General features: G+C 47.7%; 1 protein-coding gene and 1 non-coding gene across 4 annotated transcripts in view; one reads left to right on the top strand and one right to left on the bottom strand.

Moving 5' to 3' along the window:
- RAB7A (RAB7A, member RAS oncogene family) overlaps nt 1–26,895 on the top strand; it is a 94,467-nt gene that overhangs the window by 59,471 nt on the left and 8,101 nt on the right. For all 3 annotated transcript variants that reach the window (XM_060023161.1, XM_060023160.1, XM_060023159.1), the window contains 2 exons: nt 18,868–18,928; nt 21,601–21,727. In XM_060023161.1, coding sequence (XP_059879144.1) covers nt 18,876–18,928; nt 21,601–21,727 — 180 coding nt within the window. In that variant the 5' untranslated portion in view covers nt 18,868–18,875. The remainder of the gene's footprint in view (nt 1–18,867; nt 18,929–21,600; nt 21,728–26,895) is intronic.
- TRNAG-CCC (transfer RNA glycine (anticodon CCC)) lies at nt 152–224 on the bottom strand. The gene has a single exon. It is a non-coding gene; the product is annotated as a tRNA-Gly (tRNA).

Below are 26,895 nucleotides of genomic sequence, written 5' to 3'. Positions count from 1 at the left end.
ACAACCTACAGTTGGTAAGGGCAGTGAGACCCCAGAGTCTAAGTAGTGCATCATTTCCCATTGGAGGCATCCCATACTTTTTTTTTTTTTTGGCTGTGCTGGGTCTTAGTTGCAGCATGCAGGATCTTTAGTTGCGGCATGCGGGATCTAGTTCCCTGACCAGGGATTGAACCTGGGCCCCCTGCATTGGGAGCGCAGAGTCTTAACCACTGGACCACCAGGGAAGTCCCCTATACTCTTTTTTTTTTTTTCCTCCAGTACTTGGGCCTCTCACTGTTGTGGCCTCTTCCGTTGCGGAGCACAGGCTCCGGACGCGCAGGCTCAGCGGCCATGGCTCACGGGCCCAGCCGCTCCGAGGCACGTGGGATCCTCCCAGACCGGGGCACGAACCAGTGCCCCCTGCATCGGCAGGCGGACTCTCAACCACTGCGCCACCAGGGAGCCCCCCCATACTCTTTTTAATTGCAAGTTTCCTTACAGCATATGAGTTGATAATGCTACTCTCTCTACTTCTTTCCTTTCATATTAAAAATTTTTAAACACTTGTTTTAAAAATGTTTTTGTTGGGGAGGCTTTGTGAATTGAAGCCCCAGTGGTTACATACTAGATTTAATGTACTTTGATGACATGATATGAAATATGGTCTTTATTTTAAAGCTGATGTATTTGGGAACATTTTCTTCTTCAAGTATCTGTTCTGAGAATGATGACCCTTGTGACAAGGTATGGGACTCCTGGTACTCCTATATTCCTAGTATCTGACTTGGAAGCAATACCCAAGGTTTCGAGCCTGTAGACCCTTAAACTTTGGGCAAGAGTTTGCTGCTGTAACTAGCATTTCCCCTGGGGGTAACTCCACCTGTGCGCTTCAGTGTCGGAGAGGTGAATGCTGTGTAGCCACGGTTTTGTATTCCTTTGATCTTATTCTTTGGAGAGGTGGAGGGGTTTGGGTGTTGTGACAGTGCAGAAGTTGAAATTGAAGTTCACCGTTTGGAAGAAGCAAACCAGTCTTTGGAACTAAAGGGCTCTTGCATCCCTGGACAGCCAGCGGCCATTGAGAGTCCTTATGTCTTCGGTTAAACGTGAGGAGGGTGGGCTGCCCTGCAGGGGGAGTCCTCTTTGGGGGTCTGTTGACTGGAGAATAGCAGGAGCGCGGGGGAGGAGAGGCAGCACTAATGCAACCTTCACATTTGTAGCCTGGCCTTTGGCCACAGCTTGTGTTGACTTGGGGAGGAAGGCTGCTGGCTTAATGATGCTCTCCACCTTGCCCTCCTGGGGACTCTGCTTGAATCTGTCTTCCATTGGTTTCCACCTTTCCTCTCTTAGGAGGGTAAAGGACACATTTGCTTCTCATCTGATAGAGCTCAGCCTGCCTCTCTGACTTCTTTCCCTCTGTCTTGGTGGCATGTTGTGTCACGTGACCTGGGCTTCCCTGCCTGAGATTCTAGAACATGGACCCGTGAGCAGTGGCGTTAACTTGTTGGCGCCTAACATGACCAGGCGTATTACATTCTGCAATGTTTGCTGTACTTGTTTTGGAGCTGTGGAGACAGATTATCACTTACCTGACTGGATTTTTGTGTTTTATTTTGGCTTCTTGATTAGGAAGTGGCCAGGAAGAAATTGTTTTGAAATGTAGGTCTAGCTGTGTGAGACACCTCAGTCACCATGGTTCTTCCAAGGGTTCTTGAGAACAAAATACGTGTGACCACCTTCTGCCATCGCATCCAGCTCCTAAGAGGATGTAATGAAACTCTCTACACTGTCAGGAGAAGACTTTCACACCTAATCAAAGGAGGATTTCAAGATTTGGTTGACGTTTTCGTACTTTGACCTTACGCAGGCAGATTGGTCAGCGTGACCTGTGTCTGGTCCTTGATGCTCCTTGTGTGGTTCACAGTATGGTTTGCTTTCAAACAGTTAACTGGACCTCAGTCTCAGTGGGTTACAAAGGACCTAGGGTAGTGTTTGGACACTCCTAGGCTGCTAGGACCAGTGGCTCCAAATATTTTGAAGTGGTTATGATGCAGCCAATATCTTGCTGTAATATTGTAACGAAAAACTCGCATGTTAACTAATACTTTCTAAAGTTTGCTCTTGAGGAGCTAGTATCTTTACTGTGTTTTCAAGAGTGAAAGAAGATGAGCTAGATAATCGGTAATTAATGGCCATAAATCGAGATATGAGATGTTTGAGGACTGTCTACTAATGCTAGTAAAATCCTCCAGGGTTGTTTAGACCAACACCATACCATAAAACTTCCGGTGATGATGGAAATGTTCTCTGTGCTGGCCAGTGCGGTGGGTGCTAGCTGTGTGGCTTGTGAGCACCTAGTGTGGCTGGTGTGGCTGAGGAGCTGTATTTGATTTCATTTAAATGGCTAGTGACTGCTGTGTAGGACAGCACAGGCCTAGACCAGCCTTTCTCAACCTTCTTTTTTTTTTTTTGCGGTACGCGGGCCTCTCACCGTTGTGGCCTCCTCCGTTGCAGAGCACAGGCTCAGGACGCGCAGGCCCAGCGGCCGTGGCCCACGGGCCCAGCCGCTCCGCGGCATGTGGGATCTTCCCGGACCGGGGCACGAACCCGCGTCCCCTGCATCGGCAGACAGACCCTCAACCACTGCGCCACCAGGGAAGCCCTGTCAACCATTTTTGATTATTGCACCTCCCTTCTGCTCCGCAGGGCTTTTTAGATTTTTTTCCCCTAATTGTCTCCCCTACCCCAGTAAAGTTTTAATACCATGCATGTACTGTGTCTATCTGTTTTTATATTGCAGCTTCTAGAGGGCCACAAACCATTGTTAATAACATCCCTGCTGGGAATGCATGGCCTGGACTAAGCAAGGGTTGGCATTGTCGAGAAGCTTAGCCCGATGGCAGTACGCTTCCTGAACAGTTAGAATGACTGCTAAGGCTGGTGGTACCTGTGAGTGCAATTAAGAACATCAAAGCTGAGTGAGTTTTTAGAGGTTTGTAAAATTCTCCACATCCTTATGGCATCACCATGTGTTAGTGATGGACGGTACTTTTACAAAGAGGCAGGCATTTTAAGAAGTACAGTGAATCTGATCTAGTCAGGGTAAGCAACCAGGAAGTTGAGTGATCTGGAAGCCACGTTGCGTGGACAGGAGTTGAGAAAAGATGTTGGCACTGGTGATGGAGTGTCTGAGTGTCTCTAAATCCCTCTGCAGCCTTTGACAGTGGAACACTGCACAGGAGGTACTTCATGGTCACTGTGAGTGTGCAGGCAGGAACTGGGCAAGGTGTCGGTGCCACGGAAGAAGTGTCTCTGCTAATAAAAGCTCAGGATAAAATGACTTCTAAGGACCCATTATGGCTGAGTTTAAGGTGATTTGGCTTTGTTCTACCCTTGGCCTCACTGGTTTTTTTTTCCCTATCTATTTATTTATTTATGGCTGCGTTGGGTCTTCGTTGCTGCGTGGGGGCTTTCTCTAGTTGCGGTGAGTGGGGCTACTCTTCGTTGCGGTGCGTGGGCTTCTCCTTACAGTGGCTTCTCTTGTTGCAGAGCATAGGCCCTAGACGCGCAGGCTTCAGTAGTTGTGGTGCACAGGCTTAGTTGCTCCGTGGCATGTGGGATCTTCCCGGACCATGGCTCGGACCCATGTCCCCTGCATTGGCAGGCAGATTCCTAACCACTGCACCACCCGGGAAGTCCCATGGACATTTTTTCATATCCATACACATACATCTACTTCTTCAAAAAAACCCCATGCACTTCATATTATTCCATGCATTGATGAGTATGGATGTACTTTATATACAACTGTTTCCCAACTGATATTTGGGTAATTTCTAATTTATGGTATTTTTTTAAATTAATTAATTTACTTTTGGCTGCATTGGGTCTTCATTGCTATGCATGGGCTTTCTCTAGTTGTGGTGAGCAGGGGCTCCTCTTCATTGCAGTGCACGGGCTTCTCATTGCAGTGGCTTCTCTTGTTGTGGAGCATGGGCTCTAGGCGCAGGCTTTAGTAGTTGTGGCTCGCGGGCTCTAGGCATGCAGGCTTCAGTAGTTGTGGCACACGGGCTCAGTTGCTCTGCGGCATGTGGGATCTTCCCGGACCAGGGCTCGAACCCGTGTCTCATGCATTGGCAGGTGGATTCTTAACCACTGCGCCACCAGGGAAGCCCCCTCACTGTTTTTAGAATCACACAGAACCCCTTGTCCAGCAGGGAGTTGTGAAATAGCCAGCTGAATGTGGCCACTGAAGTTTCCAGTTTAACACTTGAAAGCTACAAAACAGAATGCTTTGTTCAGCTTACAGAGAATTATGATGGCCTCCTTTTGAAATAAGAAGTGTTTGTAGTTTTCTGTAGGTAAACCCCAGCCTCCAACCCAGTAACTGACACCTACTGGACCCTCAGCAGGTGTTTGAACTGAACTATGTGTTCTTACCCCTAGGTCATGGTTAGTGACCACTGTTACTGAAAAAAATGGGGATACATGATTGGACATGTTTAAGTCTGAAGCATGGAGGACGGATCGCAGGACATGGGATGTTTTAGTCTGAGGTCGTCTGATCGACGTGGGTCAGGATCTTGGGAGCCACCCTCCTAGGGCGCACATGCCTATACAGTGAATGCACAACAGTAGAACAGAGGCAGGAATTCAAACTGTAAGTCGCTTAGTGACCCAGTGCCCATTTCTCAGTTCTGCTTTTTCTTCCATGGCATTGGCCATGGATCTTCCTCCAGTGACAGGTCTCATGCCAGATATGACTCCACTGCAGTGTTTGCTGCTGTACGGCACAGGGCCTCAGTGCTGGTGTACAGTGTGGTTTTAGGAAGCACGTAAGTGAAGGTGCGATTTGTCTTAGATGAATAACTAGGACCTCAGACACATTTATGTGGGTTAACATGCAAATATAGCAAAAGTCAAACAGGTAGTATGAGAGGCTGTAGTGATGAGATTTGGAAAGTGAAGTAATGCTAGTTGACTAGGTACACGTTTTTATTCACTGTTAGAAAAGCCCTCATGTCATAATAGCCACTTATTGAGTAGATTTAATGAGCCAGATAGAGCTTTCTCTGCATTATCTCACTTGTAGGGGATGCTCGTTTTTCACGTGAAAGCACATTTAAGTTCACACAGCTGGATGTGCGAGATGGGATTTCATCCCATGGTTGTGATCCAAAGCCCATAGTCTTTGCATGGCCGTTGCACCTCCCCTGTGGAGGGGTGGCCTTTAAATTGCCTTGCTTGGTCAGTTTCTAGCCGTCCTTCTCTCCCTGGTGTTCAGTTCAACCATTTATCTGTCTCCCTGAGAGTTTGGGAGCGCCCGCTTCTGACTATCATTCAGTGGGTCTGTGATCGCAGGTTCCTTAAGCAAACTGGAATGGGACAGTCAGAGCAGAACTATAAAATAGAACCTGGCCTGGTGCCTTGCACTTAAATACCCCGTGAAAATTTCAATGTTGGAGAAGCCAGTGATTCTTGTTGGAAGAACTCTGGAGCTGGACTGCCTCATTTCAAATCCTGGCTCCAGGGACTTTCCCTAGTGGTCCAGTGGTTAAGAATCCGCCTTCCAATGCAGGGGACGTGGGTTTGATCCCTGGTCGGGGAACTGAGATCCCGCATGCCACGGAGCAACTAAGCCCATGCACCGCAACTGCTGAGCTCTTGTGCTCTAGAGCCTGTGCACCACAACGAAAGATCCCTCATGCCGCAACGAAGATCCTGCGTGCCACAACTATGTTATTTAACATAGATAAATAAATATAAAAAAAAAATCCTGGCTCCAAGATGACTAGCCGTGTGGCCTTGGACAAGTTACCTTACTTTTCTGTGTGTGTACGTTTTGAGTTCTAGGGAGAGGCTGCCATTTGAGCCCGAGCTGAATGGAAAAACATTGCAAATGCCAGGACAGTTCTCCCTGTGGCAGAGGCTGGTGCCCAAGGGGTGGGGACGCTTGCTGTGTGCCTCCTCCTTTCACCTGCCTGATGGTTGGACATAATCTACCTGGGTTAGAGCTGAGGAGCAGCACCGAAGGCTGCGGAGGCCTCTAACGGAGCAGCGCTGTGCGCGAGTGGCCACCGAGTCCCCTCTTGGCCCAGGCAGACCTTAGTGAGGGGCGGGGCTAGCCGCGAAAATGATCCAGGCCTGGGACTTGCCTGGTGGTCCAGGAGGTAAGACTCAGCGTTTCCAGTGCAGGGGGCCCAGGTTCGATCCCTGGTCGTGGAGGTAGATCCTGTGTGCCGCAGCTAAGAAGCCCGCATGCCGCAAGTAAGAGTCTGCATGCTGCAACTAAAAAAAAAAAACAAACAAACAACATCCTGCATGCCACAACGAAGATTGAGCATTCTGAAACTAAGAGCTGGTGTAGCCATAAAAAATATTTTTTAAAAGAAAATGATCCAGGCCTGGGGAGGAAACGGAGCTGCCAAGGCATTTCTTTATGTCTTGTGTAATCCGTCTAGATTTTTGCCTACTCCCTTAAACCTTTACTGCTGAAGGATCACAGATCACTGCACACAAGAAAGTAATGTCTCCACCTTTTAAGCGAGAGCACAGACGACAGTTAATACTGTGGCGGATCCAGAGAATGTGCCCTGGTGAGAATGGTCAGCCAGGCTTTTCCTGCTGAGTGATGGGCAGGAGGCTTGAAGTCTTCATGTGAATAAGTGCTAGCCTTGTGCTCGGAAGCTTGGCATCATCCGTGTGGGCCGAACCTAGCAGAAGGCGCTCGCGGGGGCAGCCCCTGGACCCGTGTCTCCACCAGGGAAGGCTGTGCTCTCCAGGCCCGTGTGGGGCCCCGTGGGAGTTGTCCCCAAGCCCTCACGTGCGGGGCCCCGTGGGGAGTGGCAGGTGCACCTGAGACGGAGCATTTGCGGGGAGATGAGGCCTGTTGGGAGCAGTGTTGCCAGATGAGACGAGGCGGCTCCCCCGAAAGGTTGCCTGGAGCAGCGAGGTGGCTGTCTTGGGCTTTGTGTGCAGCTCAGGCCTCCCACCTTGGTGACGTTGTACTCCTGTGTCCCGCCTGTCTTGGCCCCCCAGGCCTGACGCTCCACGGTCCTGCTTTCTCATCTCAGTCCTCTAGCACTTTCCCCTGGGCTTCCTGGGACTGTCTCTGAAGCTTATGAGGAGTTGACAACACTGCAGCGTCCTGACAGTTTGGACACGCTGAACGCTCCTTCTGAGGCCTCGCTGTGCAGCTGTTTAGCCTTGCTTTGGAAAATGTTCGGTGTTTCTGCCGGTTGGGTTCTCTCTTCTACACCAGTCTTGTCTAGAAGTCCATATTTGTCCTGCCCTGCGTATTGTTTGTCTTCTTGCCACCAGGCAGCAGCCTCTAGGAGGCAAGGCCCACCAGCATCGTCCTTCGCACTCTCATCCAGGGAGTGTTGCTGTTCCCGTGTTCGCACAGCGGTGCAGACTGAAGTCATAAATCCAGCACAGTTAACACTGAAACTTAAGATGTAACTAAGTACAACCATATCTTTTAAAAATAGATTTGATTGCAAGATTACCCCAGGCCCTCTAGTATTGGAGGAGAGGGGAATATGATAAAATTCAACTGAGTTCATGTTTTTCATAGTCTTGGAAATCTCTGTGAACTATAACACGGAAGTAGGTGAATGTGAATCTCAGCATACCTGTTCCTTACCAGATCCTTGAGTCAGTTAAAGCAGTGGCTCTTGAACTTTGCAGAGTACAAACTGATTCAGCAAGGCAGGAAATTCCACACGTCCTGCGCACTGCCCCCAGCCATTTACGACCCTTGTGTGGGCACCCTCTTCGGGCATATTCCATTCTGGGTTGGTCAGAGATACTGGCAGTATCTCTGCTTTTAGTGGGGTTTTCCTACAGTGAAAGGTAACTATTACTCAGATTCTTTATCACATCTGTATTTTGATCCATGTCTGTCCTCCACTCAGTTAATATATTTGCCACTTAAAGATATTTTGAGCATTAACCAAGCAAACCATATGCTTAATTGAGTGAAGACTTTTTTTTTTTTTTTTTTTTGCGGTACGCGGGCCTCTCACTGTTGTGGCCTCTCCCATTGCGGAGCACAGGCTCCGGACGCGCAGGCTCAGCGGCCATGGCTCACGGGACCAGCCGCTCCGCGGCATGTGGGATCTTCCCCGACCGGGGCATGAACCCGTGTCCCCTGCATTAGCAGGCGGACTCTCAACCACTGCGCCACCAGGGAAGCCCCCTTCTCTTCTTTATGTCAGGGTCACTTCAAACTTAGCATGTCTAAATCAAACATAATTCCCTTCCAGAAAACACCTGGCTCTTTTTCAGGGTTCCCTGTCCGAGGATGCTTTTGGTTGCATTGCATATGAACCTGGGCGCTTCGTGGCACGCCCCTCGTGCCCTGCCTCTTCTGAGTCCAGTTCACTGCTTGGTGCTGCCCCGCTTTTCTTGGCCCTGGGAGCACCTCCGTTCCCCTCAGTCTCACCGTGGCTCTGGTGCAGTCCCCTTGCCTGGAGGTTACAGCAGCCTCTTCACGTCTGCTGTAGGCTCTCCTGCTGCTGAACACTTGCCCCTCCCCCCGCGGCAGACAGGTTGATGCTTCACAGTATGAACACTACTGTGTAAGAATCGCAAACGGTGGGCTTCTCAGTGCTCTGGTTTCAGGGCCCCGCCGTGGCCTGCTAGGTCCCCTGTGGTCTGGCCGTCAACCCCCAGGTGTTCGTTTCTCCCTGCAACAAGGCGTTTGCATGCTGCATGCGCTGGTTTTCCTGCCAGGGAAATTTTGGCGTGCTTTTCCACCTTCAGATCCAGATTCAGTCAGATCTTCCTGGAGGAATCCTTCCCTGACTCTCCCAGCTAAGGTAATTACCCTTAAAATTAATTTAATATGTCTCGATCACGGTAGTCTTTTAAAGTAGTTGGGCACCTCCTTAATGTGCTACGTAATGAAAGAGTGTCTATCCCTACCCCTTGGGCCCTCAAACTGTCCTTTTGAAGGCTTCTAGTAACATCTTCCTGCTGAGTTCCCACGTGGAGGTGGTGGTTCTAAATGGAACATCAGACCAGCAGCCTATTTGCTAGTATCATTACAGTAGTAAGTCTTACTTGGAGCGTACAGGTTATGCATTATCTGCAGGCCACGTATTTCAAGCTGTATAACCCCAGTATCTCACAACAAACGGCACCCCTGCATGGATGGCAGCGGCGCTCGGTTAGAGGACCGCAGTCCAGGGCGGAGAGCCTTTCGAGGACGGCGGCAGAGGTGAAGATGGTCTTGCAGGTGACTGTCGTCGTGTCCTGCACTGCCCGCAGCCTTCCACATGGTCAGAGAGCCATGCCCTGAAGGTTGACCTCTTCCACCCAGAGGGCCCTGTAGAGCCCCGTCCTCCCCTGGCAGTGCGGGAGAGTGTAGCGGACACAGTGTAGGGAGGCGTGAGTCGGTCCTGGGCTCTGGGGAGGTCAGAGGGAGCTTCTCAGTGAAGGTGGCATTTGACCTTAAGGGAGTGAGGAACAGCTCACCACAGACAAAACCTGGTGCCCTCGGAGTTTATAACCAAGATTTAAGGGTTTAAGGTTATTCTGAAACAGTTGTGTTGAATGAAGGGAAATTGGGAACTGGACAGTGGAAGGGCACAGAAGGTGTGCTAGGCCAGGCTGATGACTCAGGGGAGAGGAGAATAGTGCAAACAAGGCAAAGGCCGGTCACAAGTCGAAAGGAGGCCTAACTGCCTAGATGCCTGTTGTACATTCAGAGGCACTGATTGTCGTGCCCAGTTGCTAAGTTCTGTGTTCCAGTCTAATCACGTCTGCATTCCTAGAACACCAGCACTGTCCTGAGTGCCCTGGAAATGACTGGATGATTCCACAGAAATGGCTTTTGGCCTCCTACATTTTTCTCTCCTTCACTTCCTTGTACCTGCTTTTGGTCCCTGTACCACCTGATCGTGGAGTTTCAAAACATCTCCAGTTTCCATCTTTCTTTGTTGGTGGGACATTTTTGCTACTGTTTGAAGTTACGACTTCAGTTTTAGTTCTGTAGCTTTTAAAACGTTACTCAGTGATGCTTTCTTTTGCCTCTCCCCTGGGCTTAGAACTTGGAAGCCATTTTCATTTTTAACCCAAGCCAGTCTGTCACACCCCGTCCTTTTTCCTCTTTCTTGTAGTAGAATATTTCCTAGATTTGCTAATAACCCTTGGGTCGTTAAAGTGGCCACGCTTCAACTCCCATCCCCAAGGACATGCTGGCCACCCTTAACAACACTAAGTTGTCTCAACCTTCCTGCTTCCCCAGGTGAGATGAGCGGTTAAAATGCTTATTAGCCTGGAGACAGTCAGTAGTGAGCTTGCAAGGGAAGCAGTTGGTGATGAGAGCTTACTACATACATCAAAATGGTCTGTTTGAGCTCAGGCCTCTGGGTAACTAGTCCTCCTTCACGCATTCGTGACCTGTGTTCCCCAGGCCCGTCAGGCAGACCTCCCTTCTGTACCCAGCATGACTTCCTTCCTTCGTTCCACCTCCTGGCTGGGAGGTGCTGTTGAGAGACGTTTTTTTTAAAATTTTTATTTATTTATTTTAACATCTTTATTGGGGTATAATTGCTTTACAATGGTGTGTTAGTTTCTGCTTTATAACAAAGTGAATCAGTTATACCTGTACATATGTTCCCATATCTCTTCCCTCTTGTATCTTCCTCCCTCCCACCCTCCCTATCCCACCCCTCCAGGCGGTCGGTCACAAAGCACTGAGCTGATCTCCCTGTGCTATGCGGCTGCTTCCCACTAGCTATCTACCTTACGTTTTGTAGTGTATATATGTCCATGCCTCTCTCTCGCTTTGTCACAGCTCACCCTTCCCCCTCCCCATAGCCTCAAGTCCATTCTCCAGTAGGACTGTGTCTTTATTCCTGTCTTACCCCTAGGTTCTTCACGAGAAACATTTTTTATTCACCTTACAAACATTTTATGGCTGTTTCCTGATACTTCAGAACCCTTGCACAGTGCCTTTTAGCCACTGGAATGAAGTTGTCTTGGTGGTATTATTGGCTGAAAATTCTGATCTCATTCTGACTTTTCTCTTTCCTTCTTAAGCTCCTCTGGGATCGGAATCCAAATTCATATTTGTGTCACCTTTTTCTCTCTCAAACTGTTATTAAAAGAAGTTACCTGTGGGACTTCCCTGGTGGCCCAGTGGTAAAGAATCTGCCTTACAATGCAGGGGACACAGATTCGATCCCTGGTCAGGGAAATAAGATCCCACATGCCCTGGGGCAGCTAAGCCTGCGCACCACAACTACTGAGCTCCTGTGCCTAACTAGAGCCCGCGTGCTGCAAACTACAGAGCCCGTGCACCACAAGAGAAGAGAAAACCCGCGCACCACGAGAGAAGAGAAAACCATCGCCCCACAACGAGAGAAAGAAAACCCGCGCACCACAACGAGAGAAGAGAAAACCTGCATGACACAACTAGAGAGAAGGCCACACACCACAACGAAGAGCCCACGTGCCACAGCAGAAGATCCTGTGTGCCACCACTAAGACCCAGTGCAGCCAAAAATGAATAAAATAAATAAATAATAAATCTTAAAAAAAAAAGTTACCTGTTCTTACCAAAACCCTAACATAATTTTTTGCTAGACATTTCTAACCTCAGGCGTCTGCGGTGGCAAAAGTAACACTCCTGCTTGCCCCGCAGCCAGAGGCTGATGATCACAGATGGCCAGAGAGGATTACCAAGCCTTAATCTGGGATACATCTGCCAGAAAAGTTTGTCAAATGCTTTTGTCAATGAAAACGAATGTATAAAGTCTTGATACCTCTTCCAGATATTCCTGTGTATTAAAAGTGTGAATTGCATTTACAGTTTTTACTACAGGAAATCTCAGGTGTTATGAACCTCCCTGCCTCCCACCAGTGACTCAGCCTCAGTTACCATCTCACCCCGTCTTTGGCTGTGCACGTGGTCTCACCCTGTAGGTTATTTGAAGCATGAAATGCCGTTACGATCTTGGTGATCAACCCAGTGTAGTGGCTGAGATGAAGGCCTTTGTAATCAGTCCTGGGCTCCAATCTTCTGTCTGGATATTTTTAGAAATGCAGTGATCACTTATGAGCTTCTGTGTCCTCATCTGTTAACTGGGAATTCAACCCTATGGGCTTGTCCTGAGGATTAAGTAGACGACCTCACGGAGGCCTGGGGTGCAGTTCACTAGCTGGAATTTGCTTCTTGCTGTTCCATGAGCTGTGCCCTTCCACTCTTTAGGTCCTAGTCTGCTTCCTTAGTTTGGAAAGTTAAAAAAAAGAGTCTGCCTACAACAGACGCTACTGTTCAGCTTGACGACCAAACACGGTAATATTATGTGAGTTCAGATGCCTTCCCTGTCTCTCCACGTAACCTTCTTCAAAACTTTATCAGCAGACATCGCTTGCCTCCCTCTCTCGAGCCTTGAAGTCCATCAGTTTGGAGAGCGAGAAGACGGCTGGGTTTCTCTAATGGTCAGGAACAGAGCCCAGGCTCTCGGAGGCAGTGGGATGCTGGGTAAAGTTTAGAATGGTACTTCTTTTCTGCTCAGAAGCCTACAGCTTGCGAAGTCTGTGTCCCAGTGTTGCTTCCTTCGCGATGTTATATTTAGACCATGTGTGCAGTAAATCACATTCTAGTAGGTAAAATAGGCAGAGACCATCAGACAACTGAGAAGTACATGGTGGCAATGTTTGACTCTCCTAATGTAAGGAGTACAAATAGAACCCGCTGACCCTCATTTGTGGCTGTCTATCTGATTAACAGTGATTTGTGCCAGTGATAGCTGGGGGTGGCGAAATTGAAATGCTAGTTCATTGCTGGCACGGGTGGAAACGGTTATTCTGGAAACTAATTTGTCAGCGTATTTCAAGGGCCTTTCAAATACTTATACTATTTAGCTGAGTAATAACTCATTTGTGAGTCTGATCAGATTGTATACATGGGTTCATCTCATTATAACTAAAAGCAACCAATTAATAACAAAGGAGTGGGATTATCCATATGCTGATGTATTACCAGCCTTAATAACGTGGGAAGATATTTAATGTAGAACAAAATGGGATGCAAAGTTATGAACAGCATGATCTCAGCCGTTCGAAGGAAAACTGGCAAGACTTATATACCCTGATGCTAATAGTGATTGCTTCTAAGAGATGGAACTGTGTTTGGCCTTTGTCTTTGCTTCATTCTTTTGTACTTTTCTGAATGTTGTACAGTTCAGTACTTTAATGGGGGCAGAAAAGTCAACTGTCTGGTTAGGCTGTAGCTGTTAAAGGCAGGCAGCTTGGAAACACACACCAAGTAAAAATGTTAATGGACTATAGAAAATCAATTGGTTTAACTGTCCCAGCTTTGTTGAACCTTTAGCACTTGTTCAGATATTTCGTGCCATCGTTAGTTTTGTATCAGACACACATGCAAACCAGAACAGCAGTTTTTGACCTCACGTCACTGGTTTTCCAAACCTTGTGTGTGCGCCTCAGTCCCCAGAGGGAGCTTTTTTAAATGCCTACTTCCTGGAGAACCAGGGGAAAGCTGGTATTGCTGAGTGGCAGGGCAGTCAGGTGTTGGGTCTGGGCTTACACACCTGTTAACTCCAGCTCTGCCACTTGATTGCTGTGTGACCTTGGACGTGATGACACCTCGTTCAGTTTCATCCCCTGCGTTTTACACTGTTGTCTTGACGGCTTTGCAGACACTTTGCTCTCACCTCCTTGGCCCTGCATCTCCCTACAGAGCCTCACCTCCACTCGAGCATAGTCAGCGTGTTTCTGATCACCAGGCAAAGTCGTTCCACCTCCACGAACTCAGACTTTGTGGTGGCCTGCTGACCCCCAGCTTCCTCTCTTCCCCTCTCCAGCCCTTTATCCTCGTTGCCCTCCGCTGACCCCTCTTCGTCAGTCCCTTTCTGTCCTCACTGACCCTGCCTAGCCCAGAGCTGGGGACGGTATTTTCCTGATGTTTTTACCTGCTTGGGGCTTCCTTGTTTTGTCTGCCTTTATGGCCAGCTGGCTGCTGTGCTTCAGCAGTGAGGAAGGCGGCAGCTCCAGCTGATGGGGGGAAGTTCTGGCTTTTGATTCATTACACGGGAAACACTGTACGAGGGAAAGAATCGATTCAGCGTATGGAATAGTTCGTGTTCTAAAAAAATGCTTGTTCTTCCAAGGAAGAATGCACCCCAGAGCACACTGATCAAGTTTGGTTTGATAGCAGAAGGAAGGAAGTGTGTTCGGAATATATCTTATTCTAGAAAGGCTTTTAGAGAGCTTCCTGGATTAATGGATGCTATCTAAAATGTTCATTTCCAGGCAACAGGGGTTAGGGACCTCATATAGCTCCTTCTGTTCTCTCTGCCTGCTTCCCTTTCTCCTGTAAAAGTGTAAAAGGGAAGTGGTCTGTGCGTTGAAGAATGGTTTTCCACTTAGAAATTTCTAACTTGGTAGGATTTTTAAAAGTAATTTCAGTCTTCAAAAATTCATGAAGATGGTGGTGGAAATGGATAACAGAAAGCAGAGACTGCCAGTGAAGGTTCTAAAGCCACTGCTTCTTGTGGCAAAAGTTGTGTTCAAGGTTTCGTTTGGTTTTATTTTTTTCTTAGCTCTTTTCTAGAAACAAGTGCCCCATTCTTGGTCCTGGAGAACATTAAGTACAAAAACATAGCTCTTAGCTTCTGCCAGTTTGAAGCCGTCAGCGTCCTGGTGAAGCCAGCCGGGGGTTTCCTCCGGGCTGGCGCCCTGTTTGCAAAAGCCCGACTGTTCACAGGCACCGGGCGAAGAGGAAAGTCTGCCTTTAGGTGCACCTCATGGCGAACAGGAATATTCTTGCAAGCAGAAAATTTACCTGAAAAATCAACAGGTGAACATTGTCCTCCAAAATGGAAATAGCTTTTTGAGTTTAAAAGAAATGCGCTCTTCACATGAATATAAAGAAAACGAAATCATTTGGAATCCCACCACCCAGGAAAAACCTGCCAATCTTGTATGTATTCCTTTCAGCTTCATACGTAGCCATTCTTACACTTACATCTTTACTCCTGTGGGAATCTGTTGTGGAAGATGAGGTTTAAGGATGTTAATTCTGGCTCTCACCACTTGGTAAATTGTTCATCCTTTTGCTGCTAAATTTTGTAACGCTGGACCTGCCGAAATTGTTCCTTTCTGGACCCTCTTCCGTTTATTCCAGCCCATGGTGTTCATACTGTATTTTTGTAACATACTTTCCAAGACTGTTAGGCAAATCCCTGTCATTATTCTTTTTTTGAGAGGAATGGGAGGGACTCTTGTGCATTTATTTTTATGAATAAAGTTATAATTACTTCATCAAATTCCAAAAAAAACCCCTTGGAATTGTTTAAATAGGGAAGAATTCGTATCTTTACATTAAGGCTTCCTATTGGAGGTATCTCTTCATTTATTCAGATTTTCTTTGTCTCAGTAAAATTGTCATTTTTCTCATTTAGATGCTATATGCTGTTAATCACTGCAACAGTGGTTGCAGTGTAAATTTGGAAAATCCTTCAGGAAAGTGAATTAGCAAAAGTTATGGAAGTGTTTATACTTTTGACTCAGTTACCCCATTCCTAAACAGTACCCGTGGGTTAAGGTGGACAAAACCCTTTCCCGTGAGTGAGAATTTGCCCTTTGTTTAACTTTCTAGCTGTTTCCCTGGGAACCCCACTAAAGGCAGCGCGGTTTGTGATAAAATGTCTCCTGGTTGGTGATTGCATCTGACAGATGGGGAGTGGCTGTGAGTACCTGATGGGCCCCAGGCCCACTGGAGCACAGTGGCTCTCGCGCTGGACGTGTCCCTCGTGGGGAGCCCCCCAGGAATGAGGGCTCAGAGTCAGGGTGGTGAGTCCAGGCCGCCTCCCTATGCCTGAGCTGTCTGCGGTGTGGGCTGTCGCGAGGACAGCCAGCGATCCGTGTTCCTCAGGGCCGGCGTGGCCTGTGATAGTCACGTGAGTTTGAGCCTAAGAGACCTCCCCAGGGGCATTGCTGCGGCCCAGGAAAATGACCCCGCAAATGGAAGTTCAGAGCTGTTTCTTATGGCGTTGTTTTTCCCAGATTTTTGATATATTAAACAAAAGGTAGGAATGGCTTTTTAAATGCTTAATTCACTCAAAGAAATATTAGACACTGAGACTCATGGAAGCAAGTACTGGAAAACAAGGCTAAATAGTAACATGGGAGAGACAGAATACCGGGTTGTGTGTGGGGCTGGGTGAGCTCTGATGGGGACTTGGGACTTCCTGGCTGTGCCCTCCGCTGTGTTCTGGGGGTTCTGTGACTGGGTGTGCAGGTGAGGAAAGACGCTCAGGCGTCGTGCTCTGCTGCCCAGGAGGGTCAAGGTGGCCGCATGGGCCCACCTGCCACCGCTGTGAGCAGAAGCCTGAGAGGACACAAACGTGAGGTCTGTCGGGTGGGAACAGGATGGGTGAAGTGTGTTTCTTACTTCCTTCTAATATTATGAAATAATACTGGATGCACCGTGAGCCTTACTAAACCAGGTCGTGGAAATCCTTTTCCCATTCTCAAAATCAGTGACTTAAACATTCTTTAAGAATTTCTTTGCAAAGCTCACCTTCTTTTCATACCTTTCCTTAATTTGCCCTTTGGATTTGAAACTTGTCCCAACTGTCATAATCTGATCTCTAGCCCAAAATATGGTACCAGACCTTGGGGTGAGACTCTTAGGTTAAACTTTGGTCAAGGTAGTCCCTAGGGAGGAAGGTAGGGCTGTGGGTCTCGTGGGTGATCATGAGTGATTGGGGGTGTGTACCTCTAACTGCAGAGAGAAAAAACCAACACCAACCCTAGATCTGATGGATGACTACAGGAAACAGGCAGAACTCGGGCTTGTCTTATGCCGCCCCCAGCTAGCACTGGTGGGCGCCTCATAGACAGAAGCTATGTCTGTGTCTCCAGAGACTGCACAGACACGAGGCTTTGGGCTGAGACAGCTTGCCCCAGGCTAGGTCGTGGTGCCTGCTAACTGCCTCTGCTTTGACTCTCGTCCCCACACCATTTCTGAAGCTGTGGAAGACACCACTTTCAGGCGCGTAGGGCTCGCCACCTAATCCTGCCCTGTGGGCACTAGCTCCGTTCTGATACTTTCCTTCAGTTTCCTTGTGATGCCACCAGCTGAAAGGGAACAGTTGACAGCCAGGCATCTGGAAGCCGAGGCGTGGAGCTGAGTTACCGCCTGGGCTCTGCGACTTACTGCTTCTCTCGCCTGGGCCTGCGACTTACTGCTTCTCTTGCTGCCTTCTGGACTCTGTTCTGCTGTTTATTCATCTCGGTATTTGGCACACATGAAAATCATAGCACCAACATTTACTAACCACTTACTATATCCTAGTCAGTGTCCTGAGCATTTTTCTCATCCAGGCCTCACATCACCCATGGGATGTATGCCAACAGGTTAAATGACTTGCCCCGGGTTACACAGCTGGAAAGTGGCAACGCCAGAGGAGCATGGGATCGGGATTTGCATGCTTAAGTCACCGTAGGTAGGCAGTGCGGTCATCCTCACCTTCAGGAAGCCAGGTGGATAAAGGTGAAACTAAAGGTAGCTTTTTTCAGACCCAGTCTTGATTGTCTTGTCTTCCCAAACTATGGAAAAATAACAGGCTTTATTTAACCCACATCCTTACCTACTTTGCTTAAGTATAAACACTTAATTTCCCCCAGCTCCAGTGAAGGTAGGAGTCGGATATTGCCCCGTGACTGTTAGTGGTAGTCTCCTGCCGTGGCTGTTTCAGCGTCTCCCGAGGACAATGGCCAAGGCTAGAGGTTCTCAGAAGGCATGGGTGTCATTTCTGAGGCTCACGTGCAATCATAAATTCCTGATTCTAGAGGCGGTTGCAGCTCTCCTGGGGATCAGCTGCCTGAGGAGTGCTCCTCTGGTAGTTTCAGTTAAGTCACGGACATCGGAGGCCAGAATTTAGGACTCCTGCTTTCTTGAAAGTTGTTCATCTTCTGAAAGTTACTGGCTCAGGCCCTGAGGACTGAGGGGCAATTAAGACAGGAGGTCGGTCTCAATAAGTAAATTGACCACGCGGTCACGTGGTGGCAGAGAGTTGAGCACAGATCGTATTGTCTGGTCGAGGCTGTGGAAGGCTACCCGAAAGGCTTTCTGGGGAAAGGTGGTCTCAAGAGCTGCGAAGTCAAATATTAATTTGTGCACTAACCCGATATTTGATAATTCTCTACTTGGCACTGGAGAATAAAACCGTGGGGAATAAAACTGTTTTCACAGAAATTATTAGGAAAGGGAGAAGAGAAATGAATATAATACATTAAAATGTCAAGTACAGTTTATCCTCGAACAGCACGAATGACGCGACCCTGCTCGGTTGATACTGTGGCTGCAGGACCGCGGATGCGGCGCCGCGGATGCGGAGGGCCGACTGTTAAGTTATAAGCGATTTCCAACTGAGTGGAGGGTCAGTGCCCCTAACCCTTGAGATGTTCAAGAGTCAACTGTAGTGGTAAGTACTCTGAAGGAAAAATAAGGCAGAGTAAAGGATAGACGGCAAACGGGGAGAGGATGTTCCGCTTTCCTTCAGATCAAGTGGTTGCCTCCGAGGAGTGATGTTTGAGCAGAGACCTGCCTGAAGCAGGACCCAGCTGTTGAGTAAATGGAGCATTGATCCAGCATCCAAGTGGGAGAATCATTCCTTCAGACTCCTCCCAGGGGCGGGATGGCCCTGACACACCATGTGGCCGAGCTCTTGGGTCCAGAGTTCCAGTACTGATACTGTGTTCCGTCGAAGGCCCTGGACGGCGGGGAGCCACTTGCAGAAGAGCTCAGGCGCAGTGCTCTTGGGGCTGCCGAGGAGTTTTGTGCCCAGGGAGGTGGTCCCCCTGGGTGTTCCCATCCTACTTAACGTGCGTTCTCCTCTCTTCCAGCTTGAAGGATGACCTCGAGGAAGAAAGTGCTACTGAAGGTTATCATCCTGGGAGATTCTGGGTAAGTGTCCCTCCTAAATTTGAGCCAGCACACTGACCTGGGTTTAAATTTCACCCGCTTGGAGCTCATGCCCTCTGTGCTGACATTTGCTGCTTCCGTCTCTAATAGCCGTGGCATTAGGGCCCTACGTTTCCGTGCTCTTGGGAGCACAGCAAAAATCGGAATGACCCCTAGTCAGGTAGTCCTTTGTTCCCCAATTTGGGGCATGATTTAGGGAAAAGGGTGGCTGTTTGAACTCAATTAATGATAGTTTCATGGGGGCTTCCCTGGTGGCGCAGTGGTTAAGAGCCCGCCTGCCAGTGTAGGGGACACGGGTTCGAGCCCTCCCTGTGGCTCCGGGAAGATCCCACATGCCGCGGAGCAACTAAGCCCACGAGCCACAACTGCTGAAGCCTGCGTGCCTAGAGCCTGTGCTCCGCAACAAGAGAAGCCACTGCAATGAGAAGCCTGTGCACCATGAGGAAGAGTAGCCCCCACTTGCCACAACTAGAGAAAGCCTGCGTGCAGCAGTGAAGGCCCAACGTGGCCATAAATAAACAAGCAAACAAACAAATTTACTTAAAAAAAAAGAATCCGCTTGCCAACGTATGGGACCACGGGTTCGATCCCTGGTCTGGGAGGATCCCACATGCCGTGGAGCAACTAAGCCCGTGTGTCACAACTACTGAGCCTGCGTTCTAGAGCCCGCGAGCCACAACTACTGAAGCCCATGTGCCTAGAGCCCATGCTCCACAGCAAGAGAAGCCACTGCAATGAGAAGCCCGCGCGCTGCAACGAAGAGTAGCCTCTGCTCACCGCAACTAGAGAAAGCCTGCGTGCAGCAAAGAAGACCCAACACAGCCAAAAACAAAGAAAGAAAATATATTTTTAAAAAATTCATGGAATCCCTTTCCCAAGCTGGTTAGACTAGGGAGCGCTGTTTATGTAGGCTTGTTGCCGTTGGCGCCGTGTCCACGAGATGGAGGTTTGGGGTGCACTGTGCAGCACACGCAGACCCCCGAGACACTGCGGGCTTGGTTCTGGACTGCTGCGACGAAGTGCATATCGAAGTGAAGGGAGTCACGTGAACTTTTTGGTTTCTCAGGGCATCTAAAAGTTAATGTTTGAACTATACTGTACAATTAAGTGTACAATAGCCTTATGTCTAAAAACAGTGTACAAACCTCAATTTAAATGCTTTTATGGCTAGAAAATGCCAACCATCATCTTAGCCTTCAGGGAGTCGTAATATTTTTGCAGTAGTAACATCAAAATCACTGATCGTCATAACAAATATACTAATGAAGAAGTTTGAACTATTGCGAGAACTAACAAAATGTGACACAGACATGAAGTGAGCAAATGCCATTGGAAAAATGGCACTGATAGACTAGCTTGACACAGGGCTGCCACAGACCTTCAGTCTGTGAGAAGCGTAGTTTGCACAGAGCGCATTCAAGTGGGGTATGCCTGCATCCTCCTCCTGCTGTGCCTGAGTCAGTAGAGCCTGGGACTGGAGAACTGTGTTCGGGTCTTAGATCTGCCGCTACTGCGTAACTAGCTAGTTCTTTCATCACTGTGAAGATTCAGGGGGTTACGGGGGGAGCTTTTCAGACTTGGCATCTGAAGTGACCCATGAAAACTTAGACCAGAGGCTACATGTTTTTAAAAACAATATGATAATAAATTGCAGGTGCACGTCCTTCTTCCAAAGTTCTTTTCAAAAGGCAGTGATTTTTCTACCGTGGCTGGCTTTTTTAATCACCCGAGGAGCCTTTTAACAATTAGCATTTGCCCAGACCAGTGGGTAGGACCTGGTTGGCAGTGCTTAAATAGACGCGCACTCATCTGTCCCCCCTCCTCTCTCCCTGTCCCCGCTTCCGCTCACATACATTCTCCTGGTGCCTCTGGTATGCTGTCAGGATTGAAAGTACTGCTTTTAGCCTGTGTTACCCAAACTTGCCTGATTACACATTTCCTGTCTTTTCCCCCTGGAAATTCTGGTGCACGTGACCAGGTGAACACTGCCTTGGGCTGTTTGTATTTCCAGGTCCCCTCTGCATGTGAAATGCATGTGTTCCTTTGTGAAAAGGAAGGTATTACTGGCTGTGAGGAAGGCTTGCGTTGTCTTTGGCCTGTCCTAACTACCTCATCACCAAAAAAAAAATCACACGTTGTCTCTTGCTGAGTTTTCTTACTGGAAAATACCTCTGGAGGAGCATACTTTGAGGTGGATTCTGGTTTGGTGGAATACTGGTGCTTTTTTCCGCTTCAGATTTTAAACTTGGAAGCGGCAGATTGGTTAACTGGCGTAAATGTCTGCTCGGAGCCAGTGGCTTCCTCTGGCTGTTTGCTTGGACTGAACAGCAACCACTAAATGGAGACACACCCAAGGCGGCAGAGATATTTTTGGACTAGTGGAGCGATCTTATTGCTGGGGCTTCTTTTAGAAGGAGAGAAATAACACTAGGCTCTACCAACTACACCAGAACCTCGAAGCAGCTTTTCCAGATCTGGCCTGCGTCTGTACCCTGTGTTTTTGTCCCAGGAGAAAGCATGTCGTCAGGCGAGTGAACTGGGAAGTTTTCCTCCTCTGATGGGGGTGGGCAGGTTCCTTCCGAGCTGCAGGTGTCAGAGTCAGTTTTCAGTGCCTTCCTAGTTGACTTACACTTGTGGTTTTTCTCCAATTTCAGAGTCGGTAAGACATCACTCATGAACCAGTATGTGAACAAGAAATTCAGTAATCAGTACAAAGCCACAATAGGAGCAGACTTCCTGACAAAGGAGGTGATGGTGGATGACAGACTAGTTACGATGCAGGTAAGCGCACGCCTCACCTTGGCCAGCCAAGCCTTGGTCATTCCGTCTTCACCCGTCTTTCATGCCCAGGCATCTTCCCCTCCCTGTTCTTTAGATCTCACTATTATATTCCTGGATAATTGGCTTATAGATAGGATTGCCATATAAAATGCAAGACATCAAGTATGTCCCAAGTACTGTGTGAGACGTACTAAAAATTTTTCATTTTTTTCCAGAGTTCAAATTTAACTGGACTTCCTGGTTTTCATTGTCTTTTTGCTGTAAATTTGGTAACCTACAGGTTCTTGTCTTATGTCTCCAAAATGTGTAACTTGTCTCTTTCCTAATACCCTCGCCTAGTTCTTCAGGCCAAAAAAATCGTCGTGTCTCTCCTAGGTTCTTACAGCAGCTGTTAAATTAGTTTTCCTGTTTTTCTGGCTTCTTATAATCTGTCCTATCTGTAGCCCTTAAAGTTGTGTTTCTATTAAGCCAATCTGGTTTTTCACGTATCAGCTTAATCTGATTTCAAGGGCTTCCCTTTCAACAGTTAGGATAAAAACAGATTCCTTCACATGGCTCTTTAAAAGCCTTCACATTCTGGCTACAAACTATTCTTCACTTTTTCATCTCCTGCCAGTCCTTCCGAATCATGTGCTGCTCTTACAAAGCTGTGGTTGAACGTGTCTCTGCTTGCTAGGCCCTTTGGTCACAGCTGCACCCATCCTGAAGTCGCCAACTTTCAGCCCAGATGTTGTCTTTGGAAGCTCCCACCTCCACACCAGTTGTTCCTTACTTTCTCTGCTAAATGATGTCCTGGGGAGACTGAGACATGGGGGTCCTAGCGAGCACCGGGCTCGCTGAAATGTTTGGATGGTACAGGTTGCAGATAGTTTTTACATGTGTTGACCTCAAGCTGTCACATGCTCCCAGGGGAACTCAGACCTCCAGGATGGGGCTAATGTGGCTCCCCCATACCGCAAGCATACACACAGAGGTGCTCAGTGTACAGCTGGAGGTGGGCGAGATAGGTCAAGGGGATTAAGCGGTACAAACATCCAGTCATACAATAAATAAGTCCTGGGGAGGTAATGTATCGTCGGCAGGATCGTAATAACTCTGTGTGATGACAGATGGTAGCTAGACATCGTGGTGGTCCTTTTGTAACTTACAAAAATAAAAAAAAAATCACAGTGTCCGTACACCTGAAACTAATATAATACTGTACATCAGTTATACTTTAATAGTAAGTGTGTGTGTGTATAAAACTAAAGTTTGAATAGGCCAAGCTTGAGAGAAAAGGAAATTACCAGATAACAGGAAAGAAGAGAGAACTGAAAGCTCATCATAAGCTCAGGGGCTCCTGCCATGGTGATCTGTGAATTTATAACGGGGACTTGAGTTCTGTCTGTCATCAAGGACAAGAGGCGTGAACTGCACAAGATGCGGGCCCAGAACCCCCCTGCACACATAGACACACACTCATTAGGACCTTGGAAAGATGGGAAAACAGGACCCAAAACCTCAGCCCACGCAAGTGGCAAAGCTGGCATGTGCGGTGCAGGCTGGGGCTTTGCTACTTGCTTCCTGGTTGCAGACTCCCAGTCCCACTGTGCCCGTGTGTGGATTCTCAGTTTCTGCTCTGCCAGGCACAGAGAGTTTAGTCTGGAGGATCTGACATTAACCCTCTGTCACTCCTGGCAAATACAAAGATAAGACCACCCTATAGGGACAGAGGATGAGCTCAAGGGGGAATAATGGCCTGCAGAAAATGCTCACAGTGACTAGAGATTTCTTGGAATGGAAACCATAAATGAAAAGGGGCACTATAAAAAACGAGGATATGGGAAGCTTAGAACTTCAAGAAGTGAAAAAACAGTCACTGAAATCAACTGAGCAGTTAAACCTCAGATTAAACATAGCTGAAGAAAACAGTAAACTTCAAGATTAAGCTGAGCAAATTACCTCAAGAGTAAACTCGGAACTGGAGTGCCAAAAATCAGAATCCTAAAAGCAACTGGAGAGAGAAGACAGCTTACAGATAAAGGAACAGCAGTTAGATAAGTTCTCGGCTGCAACAGAAAGCAGAAGGGAAATGGGATGTCTTCAGGGTGCCGGGTCAAACGCCACCTGAAGATTTCCCGTGTCGCGTAGCAGGAGAAGCAGATGGAGAGCCACGCTGTGGTTCTGACAGCCGGGTGGGCTGATGAGAAGCGAGACTCTGTCCCTCCTGGCTCAGGGGCCATTCTGATAGAGCCCCACAGGTCCCACGAGCTCAGATCTTGGAGTTTCCCGGAGTCGACCCCATCTGGAGAACCCAGGGCACCAAAGCAGAGTCTGGAAAGGGTGGGAGGAAAGAACATGGTCCTCAGGTTGAAACAAAAGGCTGGCCCTTATGCTCCTGCAGCCAGTTTAAAAGACTAGAATTAAATGAAAACCGTCGTCTCCGGACAAAGGCGTCATCATGTTGGATCTTGAGGAATCCTCCCCTGTTTTTCACGGGCCTTCAGCACTTGCAAAAATAGATAATTCAGATTAAGACAGCAAGGCAAGAACCAGTGGAAACCCCCCTGGCCATTCAGAGTGGTCTTTGTATTTAAAGAAACCAGGCAATCTTGTGTATCTGTGGAGAAGAAACTAAGCAGGTGGTGTAGGTCAGTAGAACTTCTAAAAATGAAATGCAATAACCACAGTTTGGAAATACAGGGAGTGTTTTTAGCAACAGATAGGATACACCACAAGAGGGCTGAAAGGAAGAAAAATGGTGGGAAATGGGGAAAAGAGGTAAAAACAGGATTCAGTGAGTAGGTCGCTCGCACTTAATTTTAATTAGTCTCAGCCGAGCGAATAGGTGAAAGTTATTTGCTGAGGATTTCTCAGAACTGATGTGGCACCAGATCCACAGATTCAGGAGGAACACAGAAGTCTAGAGGAACCATATGGAAAAAATTCCTTTAAGACAAACTTGAAGGCAGCCAGAGGAAACAGAACGACCTGGAGGAGCAGTGAGGCTGCCAGTGGGACTGGCAGGCTGTGGCATGTGAGCCGGGGCTGTCGGCAGGGTGTTCTGAGCCCTGGAAATGCCCGCCTCCAAGAAGGAAAGCGAGCGCCTCCTTAGGCTCGGGCAGAAATCCTAAGAGACGCACTTCAGGCGGAAGTGGAAAGGTCTGAGATAAGATAAACTTAATTGTATTGCATGCATCTGTTTGTAGAATTGTGACCCTAATAGTAAGAGTATGCAGCTTCAAACCAGCACAGGGAAACCGGGATTGGAACTGTGTAACTTAATGTGTGGGGAAAGATGAGTGACCGTGTGCATTTTTAAAACTTCTTACGTTGCTCAGGAAGAAGCTAGAAATCAATCGGTATTAAACATTAGATGGAGTCAAGTGTGCGTGAAAAACCTAAAGGTAACTTACGAAGCCATAGTAATGTAAACAGTATGACATTGTCACAGAGATCCACAGATCAAGGGGACGGAGGGCACAGAAACAGGCACACCTAGCTGACACTGGGTAGGCAGAGGAGGCTTTGCAGAATGGGGAAAGGACAAGTCAGAGGACAAGTCGTACTGTAAACAGGCCTCTGGGCCGGCGGCTTTCCATTTGCTGAGGAGTAGCCAGAGTGTTCAAGACCTGAATGGAAAAAGCACGAAATGAAAACCTGTAAAATGAAAATACAGGTTCTTTTGGGTTTTCTTAACTTTAGGCATTTAAAATAGAGAAAGCACAAATCATAAAAGGTTAAAGATTGATAGTAGACCACAGTAAACATCTGAATAACAAGATTCTAAATAACAAACTACAGACTGGGAGAAACTGTTAATAATGCCTAATAGTATCCATTCGGCAGAATGACCTAGTGGGTAACAGGCAACTCTCAGGAGAAACCACGTCCTGTGGCCTGACGTCAGGGAATTGCAAACTTAAAAGGCTGACAAAATCGAGTTTTGGCTACAAGTAGATAGAATATTCTCAAACCGATGGTGGGAACATATCCGTGCAGCCTTTCAAATGGAGACTTTTGTTGGCTCTCCAACGTCACACACACACATCCCTGACAAGCAGCCAGTCTGCATCTGGGTTCAGAGCCTAGGAAACTGGGGGCCCGACGACAAGTGAGGAAGAATGCTCACTGCAGCCTCTGTGCAGTCACGAAAAGCTACGGCTAATGTAGAGGCCCAGGGGGTCAGCGGTGGTGGTTTAAGGCACCGGGATACTGCACAGCTGTTAGCATCTGGAGGAAAAAACAAGATGCAGAGGATCTTGCACATGATATATGGAATTATGTTACGGACACTGTCCGTGTGACACAGGTCTCGGGCCGCTTACTTCTAAGGGGGGAAGGGAATGGAAGGAAGGCTGTGAGGAAGGGCTGACTCTCTTCCTGAAGAACTGATGTAGAAACAGCAGTGTTGATAGTTGTCACCTTGGAGTTCTGGGTAGATAGATATATTGGGTGTATTTTGAAGGTAGAAAATAAAGTATTTCAGTTAAAATATTACAAATTTTGAAAGATCATAGCCACAAGACTGTACTTTTGTAAGTGTTAAGTTAAATTAATTTTGGAAACTTGCTGAGAATAACCCCCAGTTTTTCAACTTTTCTTTTTAATTCCTTACTTTGCCTTCTCAGTATCTGAGTTCCAAATACCCATTTGGTTCCACCAAGAGTCATAAAGTTCCTGTGTAATTCTGCTCTTGGGATCCTGTCCTAAAGAAGCAATCTGAAACACAGGAAAGACTCTCTGTGTTAAAGCTCATTAATTACTGAGTTACTTATGGGAAATTGGCAGCAATATATTTTTTTAAGCAATATTTTTTTAAAATGAGTGAAGTGGTTTGCTGAGTGTTGGCCAGAGTAAGGATGTGCGCTCTCGCCGGGGAGGGTGCTGTGTGTTTTGTGGGGCGGAGAGGAGTGGCCTGTGCACTGAGATTCCAGCTGCGTGAGTGACCCTGCAACGCGGGCACCTAGAGAAAGATGTGTGCTCGTGAAGACCTCTGGGTGGGAGGACACCAAGAGTTTCGGGGCATTTTTTGGCTTTTGCTTTACTTATCCAGATATTTACATAGTGACAATGTTACTTCTCTAATGGGAATTTTGTTGTTGTTGTCCAAGCCTATATTTGTTTATAATTTTTTTTTTCCTGTGTTTCTCTTTATAGAAGTAGTTGTCAGTTTTTACCTGCTGTGA

Source organism: Delphinus delphis, chromosome 10 (genome assembly GCF_949987515.2).
Source record: "Delphinus delphis chromosome 10, mDelDel1.2, whole genome shotgun sequence".
In the NCBI taxonomy this organism is placed as follows: Eukaryota; Metazoa; Chordata; class Mammalia; order Artiodactyla; family Delphinidae; genus Delphinus; species Delphinus delphis.
Note: the sequence above shows the minus strand (reverse complement) of the source record. Positions and strands in the feature narration are given on the sequence as shown.